Source organism: Ambystoma mexicanum, chromosome 10 (assembly GCF_040938575.1).
Source record: "Ambystoma mexicanum isolate Mex_15411 chromosome 10, UKY_AmexF1_1, whole genome shotgun sequence".
In the NCBI taxonomy this organism is placed as follows: Eukaryota; Metazoa; Chordata; class Amphibia; order Caudata; family Ambystomatidae; genus Ambystoma; species Ambystoma mexicanum.
Window position 1 is genome coordinate 1299839536 of NC_090932.1, and position 24592 is coordinate 1299864127.

Genomic DNA, 24592 nt, shown 5'->3' on the forward strand with positions numbered 1-24592 from the left:
TGGCACCCTCACAGACCTTAACACCTTTATGAAATGGCTCAATTAACGCAAACCTTTTTTGAAATTTACAATTGACAAATGACCTCTACACAGTGCCTTTTTTAGACCTACTTGTAATGAAATCCGAACACAGTACTATTGAAACAACCTTATTCCACAAACCGACTGACTAAAACACCCTACTACACGAGCTACCACCCGCAGTCTCAAAATGAATCTCCCCTTCGGGCAGTTTCTAGGAATAAGAAGGAACTGCTCCCAAACGGAGGAATTCAGCAAGCATGCAGACATCCTGGAAAAAAAGATTGAAACAACAAGGGTACCCTCGAACAACGATAAGATAAGCAAGAAAGAGCCAGGAACACAAGAGAATCCTGTATGACAATACGACATTGTGAAAGAACACATGACTTGCTTCTCCAATTACAGCCTGATCAGCAATGCATTGAAGAAAGTTAAACATTATACACACTCCCGATTTTTCACCACAGAATCCACGCTTTGAAAAGAGATTGTCTCTGGAAAAAAAACAAATTACTGAAAGATACATGGTCGAGCACTTCCACGCTAAAAAAACGCAAGTACAACTAATTCATGTAGTTCATTATTCAGACAGTACCACCCTTGTCAAGAGGAGGTGACCGAGACGTACACTTAAAGCTTGAACAACAGTAGATACAGCGCCTGGATACAGTGGGAAAAGGCCTGGGCACAAGCATAAAATGGAAGGTAATAATTCAACAATAAACATGTGTCGACCTAGAGCTGTATCACGACATATTGAAATGTCCAAGTATATTACTACATACAGGCACACCAGTCAAATGAATGGGAATATCCCAGCGAACAATATATATAAGGACTATGTGTTCTAGCCTTCCTGCAATAGTGTTTGGCTTAGCTTAGAATACAAAACAGGAGCTGAAACAGTAAAGTGTTAAAAGATGTAATGTTGGTTAGAAACAAATTAACAATGAAACATAAAAAGATCTCAGATGTTTACTTGGTAGAACTGGAGTTAACCACTTGAATAGAATCCCTTGTTGCACTTGTGTGTAGGTAATACACCACACACGAAAAAATCTAGAGCAAAGGTGTGTGTGTGTGTGTGTGTGTGTGTGTGTGTGTGTGTGTGTGTGTGTGTGTGTGTGTGTGTGTGTGTGTGTGTGTGTGTGTGTGTGTGTGTGTGTGTGTGTGTGTGTGTGTGTGTGTGTGTGTGTGTGTGTGTGTGTGTGTGTGTGTGTGTGTGTGTGTGTGTGTGTGTGTGTGTGTGTGTGTGTGTGTGTGTGTGTGTGTGTGTGTGTGTGTGTGTGTGTGTGTGTGTGTGTGTGTGTGTGTGTGTGTGTGTGTGTGTGTGTGTGTGTGTGTGTGTGTGTGTGTGTGTGTGTGTGTGTGTGTGTGTGTGTGTGTGTGTGTGTGTGTGTGTGTGTGTGTGTGTGTGTGTGTGTGTGTGTGTGTGTGTGTGTGTGTGTGTGTGTGTGTGTGTGTGTGTGTGTGTCCCATTAGCAATCGATTGATGGGATGTACGCTATCTGCACTTCCCCTACCCACTGCAGCCTGATCAGGGACAATAGATACGCGCGCTGTACAGTGGGTCGTGCTGGTACAATATGAGCATGGAACACCAAGTAGCGCTTCTGTTTGTATCCCTCCGGTAGCAGCTGTAAGATTGACAATAGAACTGGGTATAATAAACGCGGTGCGGTTATTCACCTGACTGTAACTTTAGCATTTTGAGACTATCGAATGTATGGACTTCCTCTCGGCAAGTAAATATTTGCCATACACCATGAATGGATTGCTAGTGCAATGAGTGAAGCATTTGTTATTAGTATGTGCTGAACTGCAGTACAAGGCCAAGTTTAAACTAACCTTGGCTGTGGCATAATCCTTAATATTACTATTGAACAGATTAATACCTCACATGAAGTATTTACTCATTTGAACCCTTATTGTAGTTATCATGGACAGACTGCCAAACAGAAGAAAATAAATAAACCATCAGACATCTAAAGACCAACTGAATTGAAATGTCAGTAGCCATTTTCTAAAAGCATTAATTCATAATACATTAAAAGGCATAGTGAAGGTGCCAAAACAATAAACACTTGTCATCACTACAGGTCCAACCTGATGAAGTTAGGGTGAAACCACAGCGGGAGGAGGCCCACGCAATTTTAAAGACATATCTGCCACAAGCAATATCCTTTTTCCCCCAGTGTCTGAATAAGACTCAGGTCAGTAGTCCCATATAACTAAGCTGATCATAAACAGCTTACACGTATGTAGAAAGAGCCCCACTTGCACAGTTTGATAATATTTCAGTTTGAAGATATAATGAAAGGGTTAGATGAACGATTTGAATATCATGATAAAATTGTGTGGCTAAAGATGATCGTCGGGATGTGCGAATCCTCATAAAACGGCCGAAACATAATCAACTGACTTTAGCCACTGGGCAATGCTTGGAATACAAAAAACCACTGTGAAACAAAATGATTTTACCCAGATATATGAACGAATATGACTATGCATACACTAGTATTTGAGGAAATAAACTGGAATGGTTGTGCGTCGCATACCCACACAGACCAACCTTTTTTAATAGGTCGCTTGCATACAAAGCACACTACGAACCCCACATCCCACGTGTGCACTTTAATGAGCAGGGAGTATGGGACCGTAATAACCCTCCTCGATAAACAAAATGTTAACTTTTATATGTATGTGAAACTGTACAAGTTTTTGTTGAAGAATATCTATTTGTGATATGATATATTCAAAGAAGTCCTTTGGGGGAGTCCTTGTGTTTTGCTCCGAGCTTTTCTGCGTTCATGATTTTTTCGTAATGTCAAATTTTAGTTAAATGGAGCCAGTGTGCTCTTTCGTTCTTTTGACTGGCTAGCAGTGATCAGTTGGTCGGCTTCTTTCGTCACCCCTCAAAGGCACGAATCATCCAGTTTTCATTGAAGATTCCGGAAGGCCATCAGGCCTACACCGCATGCCAGACCATGTCTGAGGAGGACGGAGGTTCTCTTCAAACTCTGCTCCAGCTGCAGATTGAGGAACTGGTTTGTGGAAGACACCGCCAGTGCCTCTATTGTCGCCATCCGGATCATGGAAGAGGATTGCGAGATTTGCCTTGGATTCACGAAACGCACCATCAAGGATTGACGGAAGATTTGCGGCATGGCTCAACACCAAAGCCTCTACCCTGTGCGGCAAGCAGGATCATGCCTCACCCAGGACCGGCTGGTCCGAGAAGCAGGCTAAATTCTTGGTCACCCCGTCTGTGGGGGTCCCGCGACAAGCCTCCAACTCAATTGGCCTCCAGCTCCTCCTCGAAGAGGAAATCAGTAAACTCTGAAAAGCTGTGGGAGGAGCCGGAGAAGGCCAAGGCGCAGGTGTCCGACGTACCCCTGAAGTCCCAGGTGGACCAGAGTACATCATACTCTATGATGGAGCAGGTGGCGGCAGCCCTCTCGAAGGCTAAAGGGGCTGACCCACTCAGGGGGGGCCTGACTGCGCCCAGAGTGGGCCTTCTTCCCAGGCAGGAGGCTTCACCCAAGCCGGTGGAGAAGACACCGGAGAAGAGGATGCCATCCCTGAGTCCGGCTCCAAACCATCAGGCCTCAGAGGGGTTGGGGGTTCGAGAGGCAGTGGAGGCTTCTACCGTGCTCCAGGGCACATATATTTCTTCTTTGAATGAAGATATCGTGTCCATTCACACTGTCCAGGAGCATCTGGGGAACGACTACTACGGCGGAAACGCAGAGTAGGACGGGATTGTCTAGGGGGGACAACAGCAGAGACGCCGACTAATGTGGGCCCAGCAAGCCTACCTCCCCTACCCCCCCGCCCCCCCAAGACAACTCGCATGGAACATGTCACTGGACATCCTGTCAACTCTCCACATGCTGTTGTTGGAGGTACAGAAGAGGATGTTCCTAAGATCGTGAAGAGGATGGAAAGATGAATACAGGAGACGGATGAGTGCACAGACAGATGGCATGGAATGTAAGAGTGCATGGTATAAATGGAACAAACAGAATAGTCAATTAGTGTACATGAGATGGGTGTAGTGCAAGGGACAGATGGAGAGCACGGAACGGATCGAGTACATGTGACAAGTGACATGGGCTGGACCGATAATGCAGGATGAACGAAGTGAGTGGAGCGGACGAGTGCATAGAGTGTTGGTCGAAGTGTACGATAAGAAGTAGTGCAACTATGTTTCCTGCTGGCCTGCACCCACTCCCCACAAACCCATTGCCACAACCCCTCCCACACACAATACAAACCCCAAACACTTGCACCTGCTGTTTAAGGGAACGTTCAGTGCAGTGCACTGAAAGGGCAAGCTGCAACGTCTTTCTACACTTTTATTTTAAAACGAAACCAACCAGAACGGTTTCTTTTTAAAATAAAAAGTAGAGGAGCTGTAAAACGTAATTTAAAAAAGTAGAGGAGCACCGCTCCTGACCGCTTCCGCTCACTTCGACCACTGGTATTGAGCAGATTTAGGGTGTTGAGCAAATGTAGGGTGCGGTGGTGGTGAGCCGGTGTAGAGTGCGGAGCGGGTGAAGTGGTTGGAAGGAACGGGTGATGTATATGGACGAGACAGTTCAAGTATGCTGAATGCAACGGGTCAAGCATGCTGAATGCAACGGGTGAAGTATGGGGATGGAACATGTGGACGGAACGGGTGGATGAACGGGTGAAATGGTTGGAACCGGTGAAGTGGGTGGAACATGTGAAGATGACGTATGCGGATGGATGATGCATGGAGAAAGGGTAACGCGGGTAGAACGAATGAAAGGAGCAGACCGGATGATGAAGGGATGACATGTATAGATCAGGCGAAGTGCACTGATCAGAAGGAATACATAGAACTGATCGAACTGAGTGCGCATAGAACTGAGCAAGTTCATGCAACGGATTGAATGCACAGAACAGATAGAGGGCACGGAATGGACACTGTACAACGAGAGTGCATGGAACGATATGATGTGCATAAAATGGTTGGAGTGCATAAAATGGTTGGAGTGCATGGAACGGGTTGGAGTGGGCTCGATCTCAAGCAACAAAGGTAAGCCACCATATCACATCTCCATGCTTACTCTCTTCTTTAGACCACCACTCAACTAGAACACAGCGATACTATGACACCATTCGGTATAGCTGTTCTCATACCATCATTTGACTCATACTCCCCATCACCCTAACTAAACAAACACTGCTAGTTACACACCCTCCAGCCTAGGCGTTCTCCGGCCTAATGCAGCCAGAATCGGTCTGGAGAATGAACACATACTCCAGATCTCTCAACCACCACACCTACCGCTAAGAAGCAGCTATCACACGAATGCCACACCAGCTGCACACATATCCAGTGCTCACATGCACCTTTATGACTCTCTATTCCTTGAACTTCGGCTCCCGAGGGCGTTCAACATACCAGCGCCTTGAGACCATACCAATGGTATATAAGGCGCTATATAAATGCAAAGTAACATAACATAACAGACAAGTGGTCATGCACAACTGTCAGTTAAGTCAGTTACATTTTATGCATTACATTTTCATTCGATTTATTGCATGTCTTCTGCATGTAAAGTATAGCAAAGCCTCAACTGTAGACAGTTGCTCTTAGGATCGATACACTAATTATTAAAAGCATGTTGCCCAGTTAGTGCTGCAACACAGAATAAGTGTGAGTTGCATGAAAACCGTGGTCCAGCGGTCAGTCAGTGGCGTAGCAATCATCTATGCCAACAAACCCTCAACATTGAATGACTACCAGAAAGTCTTTACACTAGTCTTCTCGGCTAATACAAGGCAAACAATAAGAAGTGTCGAAAAGCAATTTGCTACGCAATTCTGTAGGTTTGCTAATTAAATTGAAGCTTGTGTAGAAATGTAATGTATCCTGTTCAATGAAAGCACAGCTCACCCTGTATACCTCACTTGCCCTCACGGATCTCACCACCCTCCTTTCTCTGTTCACTGCAAGTTCAAAGGGGAAAATGGAAAGGGAGCACAGCAGTAATGATCTCCTACACTAATGCGTGGAAAATAATTGCAAACCAGAAGTAATTGGGATGATAATTTTATTGAGCCAACTAAATCTGGCCTGGCAAGGAACGGGTCAACTTTACTTTTTTTTTTCATTCCTAAAATTTGAAGTTGCTACATAAGAACAGTATTGCTACTGTAACACTGCATTGTTTTGTCCAAGCTTTAAAGTAACGTTAGGTTAGTATATCTAAATCTTAGTGTCGACTATATTTAATTTTGTTTGAGAAGATGCATCGTATTGCAGAGCCAACAGTTTTCAAAATCTACATGATCACACGGCCAGATGCTTTTGATGGCAAACCTGGTTCTGTAATCTGCTGGTTGCATACATCTGTGCAACTGGAGCTCAATTTATGAGCTGACCCCATACTCCCTGACATTCTATCTTATCACCCTGCTGCTTTATATCAGCTACCGTGAAAGGGGGATGTCCACAAACTACAATATTCTACCTAGTTTGCCCAGTTCTCTGCCTGCTAGGCATCCACTATGTTTAGTCTCCGACTATTTCCTCTTGCATAATGAATACAGAAAGCTAACTAGATGTTAATGCAAAGTAGTGATCAATAGTTTAATCCAGTCTGCACATCTACAGACCTACTGCAACACCATACACTGTAGTTAGCCTCCAGAGTTTGTTTTGCTCTATGATCAGGAGTGCATTATATATTAGCACTTGTGGGAGAGCGCTGGCAAAACTGTTTTCAGAGCCCATATCTATGTGTGTCCACTGCAGATGACATTTCAAAAATATTTACATTGTTTGTAGTAAATGTCAAATAAACGTTTCACTATGCATGGCTGACCTATGTGTGGCCGTAGTATGCCAAACAAAGTGGGTTTGTAGCGATGTGCCATTTTATAGACAGTGCCTTTACATTTGATGTCAGTTGCCATGGGTCGAGCTGGCAAATCTATTGACCATCGGGACTAGCAGAATTTAAACAGATTTGCAAGTGCTGACTCATTTCACCAATGTCTTACTTCAGCTGCACACAAAAATGCTGTATTGTTGCTAAGTTTATATGTCTTTGGTACAAATAGTGTCTGGTAACATTAATATTAGAACAGCATTGCTAATCAAATGTGTTTGTTTGCTAATCAAGAACATTTTAATGAGCAAACTCTGATAATCAAATTTTGAAAACAAATATTTGCCTTGTAGTAATTGAACAGTTGACTTAATGCTAACTACTATTTGCATGCAATGTAATGCTCTTTATTTTCAAGTTTGTCCAGACTACGGTCTACCGAAGGGTAATTCACCACATAGCACTTCTGAGCCATTAAAGTGGCAGTGGATGCTACACAAATATCAAGTTAAAGTAACGTAGCACACGCCTAGTTAGGAAGCAGTAGAGTAGTACACAGTAAAAAGGTTAGGCATGCCAATTCTCCTTGTTGTAGCCAACTCCTAAAATGACAGACAAGCACATGTTTAGGCACTTTAAGATCCTTGCAGGTCTATAAAAAAAAAAAAAGCAGATGTCACATATCACAGGCCAACAGTAGGCACCATGTCAGATCTCTAAACAAACACCCCAAAAAAGTTATAACCATTTACAAAAACAAGTGAACTTTCACACAGAATACTTACCAGAGCTCGAACATTTAATGGAGCGTGCAAAGCAATGGCCAATATCAGCCCCATACAAGCCAGGGATAATCCATATCAAGCCTTTAAAAAAGCTCAGAGTAGAGAGAGCATCAGCTGAATCAGCTGATTTTTTTTTTATTGTGCATTTTAGTTATCAAACTTTTTGCACAGTATTAAATCATTAAACAAGAAAAGGAAAGAAGTATTTTTCAATGCATCATTTCTGTATCGACAATTGCTAAAAATCAATAGAAAAGTTCACGAATACAATAGAAACTATGACAACACCAGTAAACAAATGCTTAGAGTGATTTCTAATCCCTGTAATCTTTAAAACCTTCATATAAAACAAAAAAAGCCAATTTAGTCTAACTAGTCGATAGAAAAACGTTAACAATAGCATTGATCTAGATGTGGTTTCCCCAATGTACTCCCATGAACAACTTCAATGCTACTCTCACCTTTCCGGTACAACATTAACAATTAACGCAACACCTATCAATTTCTCAGATTCTATCTTATTCATTGCGTGGTTCCATAGATTGTAGGCATCCCGAAGCAAAAAGAATGTCGATATGTTATATCTTCCACAGTTGTGTTTTATTTCCATTGAGCCAATTACACCCATTACACCTTAGTATTTCTCCGATAGGTTGCTCAAAAGCAGACAGCAGGTTAGTAGATGTGCGGTTGTTTCCAGTTGGCCGTTACATAGCCTGCATAGCCTCTTGTCATTGAGCTCTATCCTAGAACCCAAGCTCATCAAAGGAGGCAACAAATTAAACCGCAGTTTCAGACCAAAATGTCTCATATGTGGGTTGTCCAATAACATCAAATGGGGAAATGGTAAAATGAATGGAAATGTCTGCTTAGTATGCTGAAATTTTACTTTTCCCCTGGACATATTCCAAGTTGGCGATTATATCCCATTCATGGGACTTTTTTGTGAGCGTATTCTTACATTTTGTTTGAGGTTCGGTGTAATCCAAAAATAAACAGATCTTTCTAAAGGAATAACTCTAGCATATCCTTCCACGCACTCATATGTAAACAGCCAACAAGCTGCTTGTCCCATAAGGAATTATACCAGCTATATTGTGTGCTTCCGGGGTCATTAAGTATTTTGTGTAGGAGCCTGCATCTCCTGATGTTTAGAGTCATCTCCAGCGAGACTAGGCCTAATTCCAAAGAGATTGCCTCTACTGGTGAACGTTGACACCCTCCCAATGCTTGTTGCCAGAGACTTCCTTCCAAAATCTTAAGCCATTCTGTTTTGCTGTCCCTTGTTAACTCTAAAGCATATTTAAATGGTGGGTACTATATATTGGTGCGGTAAACCATTATTAATCCTTGCACAGAGGATCCTGCTCTTGACGCAGTAAGTTTTCTTACCAACCCAAACTTGCAAAGTGCTTTGTTCGTTATATGTTCCCTAGTTGCTTGCACGGAGCAAGTCGAGGTGATAGAGTGCCAAAGTAAACAAACGCCAACTTCCCCCATATAGGCTTAACGTCCTGTTTCCACACAACATTTTTGGCCTTTCTCTTCTGTCCCATTTCCACAATCTTGGTCCTGTCTTAGTTTATCTCCAACCCATTCCTTTCAGAGAATGCATAAAGTTCGTTCAAAACCCTTTGTAGGCCTATTGTTGTCTGGTCTAATAATATGGTGTCATCAGCGTACATTTCCGCCTATATTCTATATTATATTATATCCTATTATATGGGCTTTTCCGCCCATATCCTATTTTTGGCAGGCATGACCGGCAACACTATGGCAGACTCAGTCTGCCACATACAGGTTAAATAAGGCCCGGGACAAGGACACAGCCTTGAGTTAGGCCATTTAGTGTCTCCATGTAATCACTAAGGCTGTCCCAGCTGAGTATTACTGCTGCTGTTTCCGTATGGACGATCCCCTCACCCCCATAGTCTTGCCCCTACTATACACAGTCAGAGACTTTTGAGAAGTCAACAAAGGCCACGTAAAGCTTTCTATCCTTGTATGCCATGGTCTGCCGAATTAGAAAGTTTAGTGGCCAGATATTTTGGTGTATACACATTGTTTTACAAAAAAAAAAAAAGGGGTTGTGTTGACAAAAAGGTTACACTGCTCTTCACAAGATTTTAAAAATCGGTCCAGAAGAAGGGTGCAGAATAGTTTTTCCGGGGAACTAACATAGCCAATATTCTATAGCTGCAGACTATGCCCCGATCCCCCTTTCTTGTGGACTGGGATTAACAAATATTTGTTTCCACGATGTGGGTATAAGACTACCTTTTGTGTGATTTGAAGGCCCTGGGTATGAGATCTGGAACAACTAAAGTGACGAGATGCCTCTGTGCTTCTAAGACTACTTATTTCCAGACCTAGGCTTTGCTACTGAAAAGGTACTATTTGGTACTTGCCCTCCAATGGATGTAGGACAAGACTTCCAAGTTCCAGAATGCATTTGTTTGTTAAATTAAAAGATCCAGGACTGGAAATGTGGAATTGGCTTGCCATCAAGTCCTTATTTTTTTGTTTTCTTGTTTATGTATTGGCTTTTTACAAACCTTTAACAAATCATTAACAGAGTTAATCCAAATTAAACATATCCTTTAAGCGAGAGCGAAAACAATCCATATAAACTTAAAACCAAATATTAAAGGAGGAAAAAGTGGGGGGAGTGGAGCAAAATAACGCAAAATACAATTATCAAATCCAATCCCTAATGATCTATATACTAATCTAATAGTCACAAGTTCCACACAGTTCCTACCTTTCTACACATCACTTACTCCACTCCCTTTACATCAGACACGGCAACAGGATTACAATCCCACAATCATCTCTTAAATCAACAATCTTACTCTCTATCAAGCCCTCAAGAAATGTTACCACAGCAAATGTCAGAGGCAAATAAGTTCCCTGCAGGAATCTCTGCCACCATTCATCCCTTGTCAGAGTAGGGGCCAATGGTATTTTATCACCCAGAAATTAGGTGCGCCTGTCGGTCAAGCCTGTACATGTGGTTAGTAAAGGTTTCAGAGAGACTGCTTCCTCAGACTATTTACAGAATCTACAGCTCTTTTCCCTCGGTGATAACAGCCTCCGGGCAAGCAGCACCTCTTTGGTGTGATAGAGGTTCAGGTACCTTTCAAGATATTTGGATATGACCCTTAGCGACTTGCGTTCAAACGCATAGTCTTTCATCAGCTCCAACCCATTTCGCTTTGTGTCGATATTCAATCCGGTCTATTTAGTTTCACTTGTACTGCTACAGGGTTGTTTATCAAAGCTTCCACAGAAGAGCCCAGGTCCCTCAGGGTATTTGCACAATTCTGTTTCCATAATTTCAAATGGTCCAGGCTCAAGAATAAAGGGTTATCACCCAAGATTTACAATTGGGGGGGTGAAAACGGGAGTACACTTTTACGAAACAGACAAAGATTTCCACAGGCATACTGCATATAAAGACGGCAGGCCCAATTAAAATCTTATACAGGAAGCAGGAAGACTTCTTGGCAAGCGCAATATACGCTTCCAAAACGCATTCTCCAAGATTCACCAAATTCACCACGTCAGGTTCAAGGTAGATTCAGATACATATGTTATTACCAGGATCACCTTTTGTGAATAGAAGATCATCGAAGAGGCCAGGGAGAATTTTCCAAATCTCCTATGCAGTATCAGACCCTGAGATGTAAGGTTTTAGATCTTTGACCTTAACAACTGAGCCCGGGGGCTTTCTGCTACACTTTAGTTTAGTCAGACTCCTAGATAACTAATGGTGTTGACACATTCCAAGAGATTGGTATTTCGGCGCCATTTAAAATATTGAATTCAACAAAGGTAGCAGGCGCCCCTCTCTCAGAAGAACAAGGCATGATAACCTGTTCAGTGGTTATTAACCACATTGAGAGTTCGCAGCCATCTGCTTTTTGCTCACTGTACCCGTTCACAGATGGGAAATATCCATTTGCATATCAGTCTTTGAACCACTGAATTGGTTATCATGCCTTGTTCTTCCGAGAGTGGGGCGCTTGCTACCTCTGTTGAATTAATTTAAAATATTGTGCATGGTTTCCAGCCACCTCTGTAACCCAATCAGGGTTCGATCAACCAGGAGGAGGTCATCCGCATAAATGATCCACGGGATCGATGTGCCATTGATTGTCAGAGAAAATCCCCGAACCACCTTTAGCCACTCCCGCCAGATCTGAAATATAAAGAGTGAGGATCTGCACGAGCGCACACCCTTGCTTCAATCCCTTATCCACCTTAATATCCTCTGATAGACTCCCCTCCTGATTCAGTCGCACCTGGATTGTAGTGTCCTGATACCGAGCCTCCATTTAGTCCTTATGTCCCTTTATGCAAAGCCAACTTTAGCTGTACTCCGATGCAATGCATAACATCAGTGCCACTGGGTAATACAATCTATAAGCAATACTTGTGGAATAGATTATTTGAATGGTCAACATTATCATTAGTATTTGTAGTCAGCAAGCAGAGGCAGGCACACCTGTGGAATCAAAAACCCGGCCACCTGCAATATCATTAAGAATGAAGCAGGCCGCATACCCTTCCAGCAGGCACCAAACAAGTTCCATGAAGACTTAAAACAAGAGGGCAACAATTAACTGTAGGTAACAGTTAACAGAGAGGTTTAAAAAACAACAGCAGCACAGATGAGCAATTAAGGCATGTGCCGGGCAGCCAACGTTCACCAAAACTCACAGGTCTGGCAAGGGAAGTTTAAGTCTACCTCCCCCACATGCAAGCGGTTAAATGAACAAGTGAAAATATTTAAAGAAAAAGAAAAGTTCTAAAAAGAATTTAATATGCAAATTGTCCAAATGTACAGATTCTCAAAAGTTTTAAATTAGTAAAAAACAATATTCCCTATGGTCAACTCCACACCACTTCTTTTGCACATGCATAATACAAATGGGGGCGACACCATTACTTCCCATTTGATCTAGGTTTTGCTTTTATTACAATTTAAAGTCCGTTCTTTTTGTTTCCTTTATTTTTTGGCTTTGTGGCATTCAATGTGTTATTTGAAACTTCGTTTTCATTTATGGTGCGCTTTTTGCGGTGTTAAATTTACAGTGTACCCAGGAGTCCAAAAGAGAATAAGTTGGCAGAAACAGGCTTTCAGTGAAATGGAAGTGAAATGGCAGTGCAGGCGATGGGAAAATATTACTCCCATTGCACATGGGTGGTGTGAAAGGAGGCAGGGCTAAGTGGCGCTGTGGCAGGCTTGTGGAGTTTAAAAAAAAAATAAAAAATAAAAATACTAAAAAACACTAGATTTTAGAAATGAGACTTAAAAATGTTAAATAACACGTACTAAACCAACCAGACATTACAGTTAAACAAAAAGGAAGATTCGAACTTTATTTTTCCCGACCAGAATGGAAGCCTACAATTTGCCAGCAGGTGCCTGAAAAGCCAAATCGCGAGTAAACCATAACATTCAAGCCAAATCAGAGGTTAGAAAATAGTCGGGTGTCCAAACAGGAGGACAAAAAACAACAGTCAGGAAACTAAACAGGAGATCCAAGTTCAACCAAATAAACCTTACCTGGCAGCCCTTCTCTCAGAAGTGCAAGGGTCCAACGTAAGACATGTTATGGATAAGGAAGTGCTTAAGAAGAAAATGATTTAGTAAGCACTTTATCAAGAACAGAACTGGTTAGACAAAGAAGAGCTACTCCAGAAATTGCTCTTGGCAGGGAGCGAGGAGGGGGATGTAGCCAGTGCAGCTACTTTTAAGGACAAAATCAAATTTGCATAACATGCCAAAAATTCAGGGTGCACTCGGACTTACTTTTTTGTGTTTTTTGGCCATCCACTTGTCCCAGTTGCTCAGCATTTCCAACCATTTTGACTCTCTATGGCGCAGTACTTCCACTGGAAGCTCAGCTAGCCTAGTGGAAAGAAGGGAGGAAAGAAAACAAGTCGGTTTCAAAACAATCCAACATTTTAGGCACGCATGACGCAGAGCTTCACGGAGAGGTAATGCTTGCGCTAGAGTTCTGGATGGGTCACACTAGTAGAATATGCCAGGAGCAAAACTATGCCCTACCAAATGCTATGCTGTCCAGGTCTGGAAAAAGGAGAATACGCTAATCAGGGGACTATGAACTAACACTATATGGAAAACCAGTCCAATCGGATTAGGTTAAAAAGGTGGCAAGACATCACAGAAAAGACAACTCCCCACACTCTACCTACTACACCCAAATCACGTCCCCCTAACAGAAGGACCATGGTATGCACATTATATGACCTAATCATGTGCCCGACCCACAACTGTCTGGGGTTACATTACTTGTGGCATACATGCAAGGAAGGAGGGGGTCGGTTTTGCCCCTCCCCATACATTCTACGCGAAAGGGACCACCTGCTCTTGCACTAGTGAAGGGACGCCTTCCTTGCCCTGCTGTGGCCTCAGAAGACAAGTCCCTGGCACATCCGGAGATGGGGCTATTGCAAGACACATTTGGACTCCATTTTGTGTACCCCCCCCCGACTTCATCTTTGGACTAGGCCGCATTCTGGTATCTGTGAAGCCTCCTCTCCCCCTCAGTAGCGCTGCAAACGCTGACATACCCCACCTTTTTCCTCCTGCGCCTCCCAAGTCCCTTTCTCACAGATGCTCTAGCACGAATTGTTGCGAGCAAACAGTGTATTCTTTTCATCCTTCCTCTGAGATCACAGCCCTATGTGTAACCAGGCCGAACCATGACTTGTGGCCCATCCATCTCAACAAACCCGCTCCTGCACCTCTCGCCCGCACTGTCGGAAAATTACTGCCTGTTCAACCCTGTGCCCCTTCAAAGCTATTCTTTTTAATGTAGCAGAAGTGTGACCCTACCTTGCTGACCACCCTAGAGTGCCCCCCAATAAACCAGACTCCTGTCACAGTATACTCTGTCCTAAACTAACACCCCCTCCCGCTCTGATGTGCCAGACCCGACAGCTATCAATCCAGCCCCCCACATGGTACCGGGAGGGCAAGACCCCCACACCCTTTACCTCGCCAATTATCTAAAGCAGGGTATGTACAATTTATAGGGCTCTTATAAAATATCAATGATGGAGTAATGGTCATTATTTACTGTATGTCTTGTGATAGTGTGTAGATTAATTAGCCAGAACCAGCCGCCTTTCCCAGACCTGACCCGACCAGACCTCCACAAAACACACGGACCGGCCCAGATGAACCACGTGATGTCTGACATCCGCCAAGCCACCAACCAATCTTGTGGAGCCGGCCGTTAAAGCCCTCTACTCGAACCCCTTCCCTCATAAATCAAAATATAACTTGTAGACTGTACAGAAATCATCACAGATGACGCTATAACCCTTTAAAATGTATTGTTTTTGTATTGTTTGCCAGAGCGCTCTCAAAGCAGCAGAGTTCTCTGGATGCTGAATCTTATATAAACGTTGTTGCCTCTCACAACCAATCTCTTGGTCTCATTCCCCAACGGGATGTGCCCATTATTCTGAGTTTTATTTGTGATGTGGGGAGTGAGCGCCTTCAAAGGTTTGCAATAAAGGTTCCACCCCTTCAGACTCCATCGGGGCGCCTTGTCTTATCCAGCCCATTGCCATACTTTACCACCACCCTCTGTTGAAGGTATGTTTCGAGGATGTGGGAATTGGATACACCGATTGGCTATTTCTGGCTCGTTAGTTAACCCGTCTCCTATTAATGTTCCTTTGGGGAACGAAAGAATGGGGCAGGATGAGGTGGGGAGGGTTCTCAAAACCTGCATAGGATGCCATAAGGATCTGTACACAAAACATACGGTTTCTGAATATCCATCTTCAGCCGAGGGGGGGCATTTACTACAATCTTTCAAGTAGCCTGCTAAGCTTATAGTATCGTACCCAATGTTTGGGTTTTGGACGTGTAGTTATATAAATTCAGGTTAATTAAACCTTACTGAAATGCTGGTTTCCTGCATTCCTTAAATATCTGGCATTTACTAACATACACTCAGTTTTATATAGCACAAGCCTAGGTATGAGAACACAGAGCATTGTACGCCAAGGGAATAATAATATACACACAGACTTAAGATACACTATTAAAATGCCCACTTGAAAGAACATGGACAGGGGTTACAGGCAGGGGATAGAAGGTCGACAGTGAACGGTATTTTTCAGGGGGCTATTAATTTGTCAGTTGCTCTGCTCCCGTTGAAGCTATAATGCTGCATGTTTCACACGATTGAGTCTCTGGGTCTCTATTAGGGCTGCCCTTCTGCTAAGGCAGAGGAAGCAAAGTGTGTTCCCTTTTAATCATGGCAGAAGATTCCAAAGGTGACATGTCATCAAGCAATACCCCACACCACAAATGTTCCCCCTAGACAATCTATGGCAAGATTTACCTTCTTTAGAAAGCAACTATTGATACTTTCCCTTATTTCTATCTAGGAATCTACACTTCTTATTACAGGGACTATAAATGCTCATCGGAGTCTGCACCTCTAACACTATCCGTCTTTGGGAACAGGTTTTGGATATAAATCACACTTAATCAGATATGCATGCAGTGGTCGGCGGCAATATCGTGAGCAATATCCAGAGCCTCCAGAAAACAACCGTAGTTGCCCAACAAAGAGGAATTCAATCATGCATCATTGTGCAAGCGCATTAAAGACCCAAGACTAGCATCCTTCTGTGTCTAGACCAGCGGTAAATGATTGTGCGGAGTAAATATGTTTCCAATATACTCTTCCCCCATCATGGTGCAACATTATGCTTAGGAATTCAGGACTACTGGCATGATCTAAATAGGGAGATCAGTATTAAATGTAAGCCCCAACCCAACAGTAGAATTATTAGCATTTTGCAAGCTGCATTGGAGTTACAGGATTTAAAAAAAAAAAACAAGGGCAACAGCCACAAAACTCCTTAGGAAATGACACATCCAGAGTACTGTCTCTCTTGCTGGAGACAATAGACTATTTGTGTTCAGTCAAGCCAAAACAATTTTAGGGTAATTAAAGTGGCATCACAAGAACTTGTAGTCAAAAATGGTGCAATACAATAGGAAGTGGCGTCAATGACTGGCCCCAATGACTTCACCCTGGTAAAGAAAACAATTACGATTGTAACTTAAATGCCATATTGTTACTGTAGCAGACAAAATGCTATTCTGTTTACAAGCCATATATAAAAAAGCATGGATGCTGCATTTTAATACCATTGGTATATTCATGATATGTCTGGGGCAGAGCCAGCAGAGTCACGATAGGCCATGGGCACTTTTTCAAACGTCAATATAGCCTCTTATGGCAAGTTACTGTCACATGATGCTAGTAAAAGTAATAATGACATGCAAGTTATAAGCTCACGAGCCCAGGTGCTGGGATGTCTCTAGCCCAGTGGAATATTGCATCCAATGCAGGGATCTGTATTTGGCTAGTGCGCCCTGCTTCAAATTATAACTTGTGCACTCAGTCCTTCATCCTTCCAAGTTTGATACATTTACTGCCACTAAATTGGGGAACAAACCATATTACCTCTGGGTGAGCAAGTGCTCTACACATACACTAAATCCAGCCGTGTATGCTTGTGCTTTCTTACGCCAGGTACATCTTTGTATGTTGTGCAATATACAAACTATAATTGATCTAGGTGTGTAACGGTATACCGTTATAGATACCGTGAACAGCTGAATTGAACTATAATAACCGTCACGTTGTTTATACTGGTATACCGTTTTAGTGCCTGCAGCAATTAAGTGAGCTTTTCAATCTGATTTGAAAAGGCTGCAGTAAGCAAGTGTTGCTCATTCTGGATCTTGCACTGTGGGATGTGGCGTTTGGCAGACACAAGCATAGGGAAAGTGAGGCCTCATAAGTAAATGCAGCTTTGATGCTGTGACCGCTCTTTCTCTGATCAGTAGAGTCGGGTTAAAGATCAGCCGATTTGTAGTTTTCCCACCAATTTTAAAGATGGGGGAACTACACATCATAGAATTCAAAGGGTGGAATGAACTGGATGGCCTTCTGATACATGTCCATAAAAACAGTTAGTTGTGTAGACTGTATGAACACTGGGCCTATCAGTGCATTGTGTTATCCTCAGTGTAGAGTTACACATTGGCACTAGAGTTGTTGTTTTTGTTTGATCCTTCACCTGCCTTCTGCATATGGCACTAGACCCAATCAGGTAGGACAGATTCTACATTCAATTTGAAGTATCCAGAGCAATGGGGGTGAGCTATATTCCAGGTCTATCCTTGATTTGTGATACCACCCATGAAAGCATTCCTCTGTCTCAACTCACATGACAAGGGTCCTAATGCGCTCAGACCTGGGGAAAATGGTAATGATTGGCCTGTGGTGGTGGTGTGGTGGTCTAGGCATATTTGTGCCGATATGTATGTTAACTTTGTCATTTTCAAAATGTTTGTGCCACTATATTTAAGAAGGTAAATGAACATGTATTGCAAGAATCAAAAAAGAAATCAACAGCGCCAACTGAAAGCTGTCCTGTTGGGATTACATGGTCAGTGGTGACTCCAAAATCAGCCCTTTATAATACACGAGGAAGATGGTAAACAAGCTATGCTGATTTGATCAATATGCAACCTTTTGGCGAGTGTGTGTTGGCTATGACATTTTGCCAAAAGAAACAGAATGATATGGGCTTTCAGACCTCACATGAGTGACGTTTCTCCCTTTAATGGGAAAAGCGTTATCCCATTAAAGAGAGGGGCCATGATGCCCATGCCATGTGGTTCCAAAATAATGCAGGTCAAGGATGATTTTCAAAGTGATGACATGTTACTGAGCAGCAAGCTCATTGCTCAAAATGCCCATTTGATCACTTCCACTAGTTACTCTTTCATTCAAGGCGATCAACGAGTGAGCGCCATGAAAGACCAAATCTGCAGCCGCCTTAAATTCCTGGAGGATCAGCTAAAAATGTGCATTGACAAGTTTCAAAATGCTGACAATTTATGACTTTTAATAAAATATTTAAGATTAGTTAACACCACCTGCTATACCACGATAACCATGATATACCGTAATTTGGCAAGAAGGTTATATCACCATAAACCCAATACCGTGACACCCCTAAATTGATCATCTTAAATAGAGATTCATACCCGACGCATGCTGCTTTCAAGCGCTGTAAAAGCAGGTGTTGATGTCAAATTATTAAAACTGGCACTCTAACCAAGCTCGGAAGGATGAAAGGTTATCTGGCGTGATTTGAACCTGAAAAGTGCAGGCTGCCCTCATGTCAGACACCAGCCATTGACTCATCAACCTGGCAAAGATACAACCTCCAAAGCTAAAGCACAGCTATCAAATCTTGTAATAATCGAAAGGCAGGTAAAGCCCGTTTTGCCTGTTATGGTCAAGTTACGAGAATCACAGCCTCACTAGTGACCATCATATGAGGTGTGCAGTCTTACTTCCCAAAGGGCTGCCATTTTAATCTGGGGAAAGTTTAAATGTGCTAGGTCGAGTTATTATTTGCAAATTACAGCCTCACTATGCCAACTACAACCTCAAATGCCCAAGTACTGCTTTGTCATGGCAGGTAAAGCCTCGAGCTTCAGATACAGTTTTATATTTTAGAAAAGTACTGCATCACATGTACAGGGACTTCATAGGACCCCATCCTGTTCCTATTAAGTGGACTGTTGTCCAGGCGGTGGGGGACGCGGGCCGCTAGGGCACCCTACGACGCAACGTATAGATCACTTGTCTAAGAGCCAGAGCTGCTTTCTTCAGTGCCTCACCCATTTCCAAGAAGAAGTCTGGAGAGTAACATGGAAACTACCATGTGGTGAGGTCGGAGGTTTGGATGGCAGAGCACTGCGGCGACTCCTTTCCCCATCATCTATCCATCCACAAAATACCTAAAACTTTCTGGCAATATAGGAAGCATAGGCCGAAAAAAAAATGTATATATAAAAAATAAAATCACACCCTTGCCCCACTCTGGGACCTTCAGTAGCAGATAGGATGGAAGAACAAGGGGTGAAACCTCCAGAAAGCAAACACTAGTTCAGGAACAGTGGCAATGCCTCGGACCAGGGGGTGCGGATTGCAAAGAGTGCCATGGTACCAATGGACTTACCAGGAGGTAGGTAGCAGGTGCCATCTTGGCAATCAAATACTGGACTTGCTTCTAGGCTCCCTGTGCCAAATTGAATTTCCAGACGGATTAATGTCAAGGGCAGCACCATCCATTTTCTTGAAATATAGTGCATGTTGGTCCACAACAAACAATACATTATCATTTACAGAAGAATTTCTACTCCTGTTGTGTGTTGCCGCCTTTCAGGTGTCCCCATGTGCTTCAACAAATATTTTATCTGCCGGGAAGCTAATGGTGTGACTGAGCTTCATGAGGGAGAGATGACTGGGTATTGAAAATACAGAGGGATGGGACTCAGTTGCTGGTGGTGGTATTGGTCTTCGTAGTGTTGCCCTTTTTCACTTATTTAGAACACTGTGCTCCATTTTGCTCCCCCTGCCTTTCAGCTTTGTGGACCTCTCCGGCCACGAATGTGTGTACGTTTTTAGATGCAAAACTCCACACTTTGCGCTACAAACACGTCGCAATTAAAATGAACAGAAGTGGTCTACGAGGCGTTCAGAACCGATTAGGATTGACTATCGATCCTTGGATGTTGGTGCCAATAGTGTTTTTGGTCATGCCATTATGGACCATCGTGGAGTGAGGAAAGATACGGTTTGTCAAAACGAGCTACTTAAGTTTAGAGTCAATTCGGAAAACAAGATCTCAACACGAGACGCTTCTGGATAGACCATCAACACTAACCAACCTTTGCCACAGTAACGTCATATGTGCTCTAAATGTCAAACACTTGAAATCGTAATCGGCTACTAAGCTTTCATTATATAGTGTAAGCGTTAATTTCGAACCTTGTTTTGCGTTTGAAGACCACGTTTAACACCAGTGTTACGTGTAATACACTGCACTCTTTACCTCACGCTGCACTCCAGACTGCAATGCGAATCGCCCCAGACATTTGAACACATACTGGCATGCGAGTTTATACACGTACCCTCGGTGCCAGGCAGAGATTCCAAACTGCCTACAGGCTCAACACGTCGAACAAGAACATTCATTGGTCACTGCGAGAACCATACATTCATCTTTATCTTTTCCATGCGCACAGTGTCGGTTTACGGCTGCATGCCCCAAAATGTAGCTGACTAAACGGGCACCCACGTCCCGCGAGGCCTTTTACAGGATTTCCATATGTCTATTTTGTTACTAGGTTACATTACTTCCCTTTGTCAGCATCGAGACTGCTGACGTGAAAGCTAGGAGTAAAGCCACCAAACTGGATCCTCAAGGCATGGGCTTCCACCCAGGGCTCAGCACTGCGACACTTCTCTCGCACGGAACATGTTCCAACCCTCCCTGGATGCAAATAGGAGGCAAGCTGGGATCCGTAACAGTCCCAAGCAGGGCACCGTCCACAGAAATAGGGAAGGATGTTTACACCAATGGCAATGTCCTACCCCTCCAGCGGAAGGACTTCCATTTAAGATAGACTTTAGGGGAGACGCTTCAAATAGGCTGCCAAAGAAACCAGGCTCTCGGCAAAGGTGAAACCCTCGCCCTGCTCTGTGCCACAAGGGGCGGGGTGACTTCTGCGCAGGCCTTCCCTCAAACCTTTCAAGTCCAGTATTAAAGATGAAAACCTGCCCCCAAGTTGTTGTTGCTGAAATTGAATTTTCAAAAAAAAAAAAAAAAAAATGTATTTAACATAAAGCAAACCGTGGACAAATCCACCGACGACACATTGGAATGGGAGGAGAATACGCCTAGACTACAGAGATCCCCCTCTCGACCCCCAACACCTGCCAAAGGTTTGGGGCCTCTTTGACATTGTATGCTCTCCACATACTAGTAAGTCAGAGTCACCCAGCAGGTGTTGCGCTCCGATGATCCTAGACAAGCTGTCCTGCTTGCCACTGTTTATTCAACTAGTCTTCCTGGCAGAAGATCTGTGCCCCAGCACATGTTGGCATACCGGCAGCATCAGGTCATGATTAATGCAGGGCTCTGCTCCCTGCACCACAATCGTTTCATGTGATCCAACCTCTCTGAAATCTACGTACTCGCATTACATGCTGTAACAGCATGCGGATGGCGGGTGATTGGAAATTCATCACCACATTTCTGATGGCGGAGCCGCTGCCACTGGGTTCCTTTTGAAAGCAGTCCACCCAATATGCTTACCTTTCCTGAAACATCACCATGCCGAATATGCTCCATGGAGTCTGCATTGCCTACTACACTTACCGACTCTCACACAATGTTCGAGACAAAGCATAAATCAAAGAAGAACAGCTGGCAATTTTACCACACCACAGCCATGCTAAGACTGTGGCACACACCATGCTTTAAGTGGCCCGGGCTCACCGGGCAGAGCCCCGGCACTGTCTATGAACCAAGGTGTGGTAAGGCACCTCACACCAACGACACCATGAGCCACTTGTAGAAAAGGAAACTTGCTTTTTTAGTTGCAGGATAGATTAAGTACAGGTACACTGAAGGAAAGGACATCCACCGGCCACACACACTCACTGGTCTCAGGTAATATCCCCATAAATAATATCACCATATACATGTCACCGGGCAACAGCATATCATTTATGAGATAATTTATGGGGTAAATAGGAGCGGGGGTGTCACCGCTCGTTTAAAAAAAAAAAAAAAAAAAAAAAATGGGGGTTTCGGGGGGGGGGGGGGGGGGGGGGGGTCTCCCGCAGGTTCCATGGGTCAATATTGCTGCACGAAAACGGCGCTATTCTTGTATGGCGTTATTTTTGCAGGGATATTAACATAAGGAACCCTCTCACTATCGGTCACTCTGGAACATACAGCAGGGAACACTCATGCTACATTCTACCACAGAACACTCATACCACCACATTTATACAGTGCATAGCAGATAAGTAAAAGACAATAGTACACACCCCCTTAATGAAATAGGACATTTAGCACACAGAAAGACGTACACATAGCCCCAAGCATCACAACCACACGTCTCCCCGAGCAACTTCCCATTCCAATATTTACCTACCACTCCACTCTGCATCCCCAAAACAAGCAACCACCCTCACCGGTCAGCTAAGCGCATGCCCACCAGACAGCAGGACAAAACCGCTCAATCCCTGCCCTTCCTCAAATTACATGAACTAAAATGAAGGGTTACCACTTCAACTAAAGAAAGGATACCACACCTGACCCCCTCAACCCACTCAAGTGATTCAAACAAAAGGCATCGTTCAAACACCCTTAAGGACATCATACAATATGCGCTGAGAAACAAAACATAAATCCTTCACACACATCCCGCCAAAATACTCAAGGGCAACAGCGGGGACGCAAATCCTGCCTCCAAGACATTTAATGCAACAGATCTCCTGTGCAGCATAAAAACCAAGTGTGACCCAGTCACCTGGCACAACCCCCCCCCCACCCAACAGTGACACAAACAAGTCACTTCTGACACTGAAACCATATATGGCATCCCATACACTACAACAGATGGGTTCCACACCATAGTAAACCAATGGTCTGCAGTGTCTTCACTTCCTAACAGCTGCAGGCATCCAGTACCCACACTTGCACCAGTATCCAACACCCTGCACTTGACAATTGTCCGACACCTCCCACTGAACACTGAATCAACAAGTACCAATAGATCTCTAACCACTTTTTGACCGCTTGGTTGTCCAACACCACCAATAACATGTCCAACACTCTAATAACCACATGGGTGTCCAACCACCCCCGCCTTACTGAACAAATGGGTGTCTAACATCCCACTGAAAGCGTCCAACCTCTCACAACAACATGGGTGACCCACACCCCATATGCAACAAACAATTAGTCTCGACTACACTTAAGTGCACACCTACAAGACAATGCAAAGCTGCCCCCAAATAGACCTGGGGGTTGCTAGGCAAGGACCCCAGTACACCAACCCATAGCTATGACATACACCAACAAACATTGCCCATTACTTTGCATCGTCACTATGTTTCTCCAGCAATCCAACTAAAATAGGCAGGTATTCACAAATACATGATAAATGAAGGCAATCAACGAAGGTGGAGTGCACATGTGTTTTTATGTTTCAGTTTGACTGGTGATGTATATTTGTGACTGTGTTAAGTATATGTGGAAGGATGCATCTGTGATCATGTGGTTATATGTGATCTGGTTGAATTTATTTGGTTGAAAACGATTTAATCGAATGATTTGACTTTGCCTCAAATCTATGCGGGGGAGACCTCCCAGAAGCACCCCATTAGTTATGCACCTAAACCCACCACCACATATATTTGTGGCAAAAATAGTTTACAAAAACTCCAATCGGATTCTACCAATTCTAGCGCGGACAAACCTTCCGCTCCCATTCATGTTACCATGTGATTATGCTTTTTATTTGCAGGTAACTAAGATTGAGCAAAAGCTACCCCCCCCCCAAAAAAAAAGAAATTGGGGCCATGGTAAGGAAGTGATAAGGTGGCCATCGCTATGCCCTCCCTTCTCACCACCTTGCCCACGTAATGCAAAAAAAAGTCAGAAATTACAATTTTGTGCATACAGTAATGGTACGAATCGATATTGTACTAAATTCCATTAGTATCTCCGCCACTGATAAACTCCGATTTGCACGTTTTTACCGAAATACCACTGGCGTAGGAGTTTAACTTTCTCTGTTGGTATTGCATTCCAAAAGAAGTGTGTCTTTCAACTGTACCCGATCATGAGTACCACAATCAAACAGTCATGTCTGTATCCACAATACAGTAACATCTGCAGGTCCCACTCAGAGTGCTATTAAACTTTTAGTAATTAGTACCCTGCGCAGGTTACTATAAATCTAACAAA

General features: G+C 43.5%; 1 protein-coding gene across 1 annotated transcript in view; it reads right to left on the reverse strand.

The window, feature by feature from the left end:
• The window catches only part of TBC1D10A (TBC1 domain family member 10A), a 621584-nt gene that overhangs the window by 505368 nt on the left and 91624 nt on the right, over positions 1–24592 (reverse strand). Inside the window, exon 2 of the mRNA XM_069619305.1 lies at positions 13494–13593. Within this exon, the coding sequence (XP_069475406.1) occupies positions 13494–13593 (100 nt within the window). The remainder of the gene's footprint in view (positions 1–13493; positions 13594–24592) is intronic.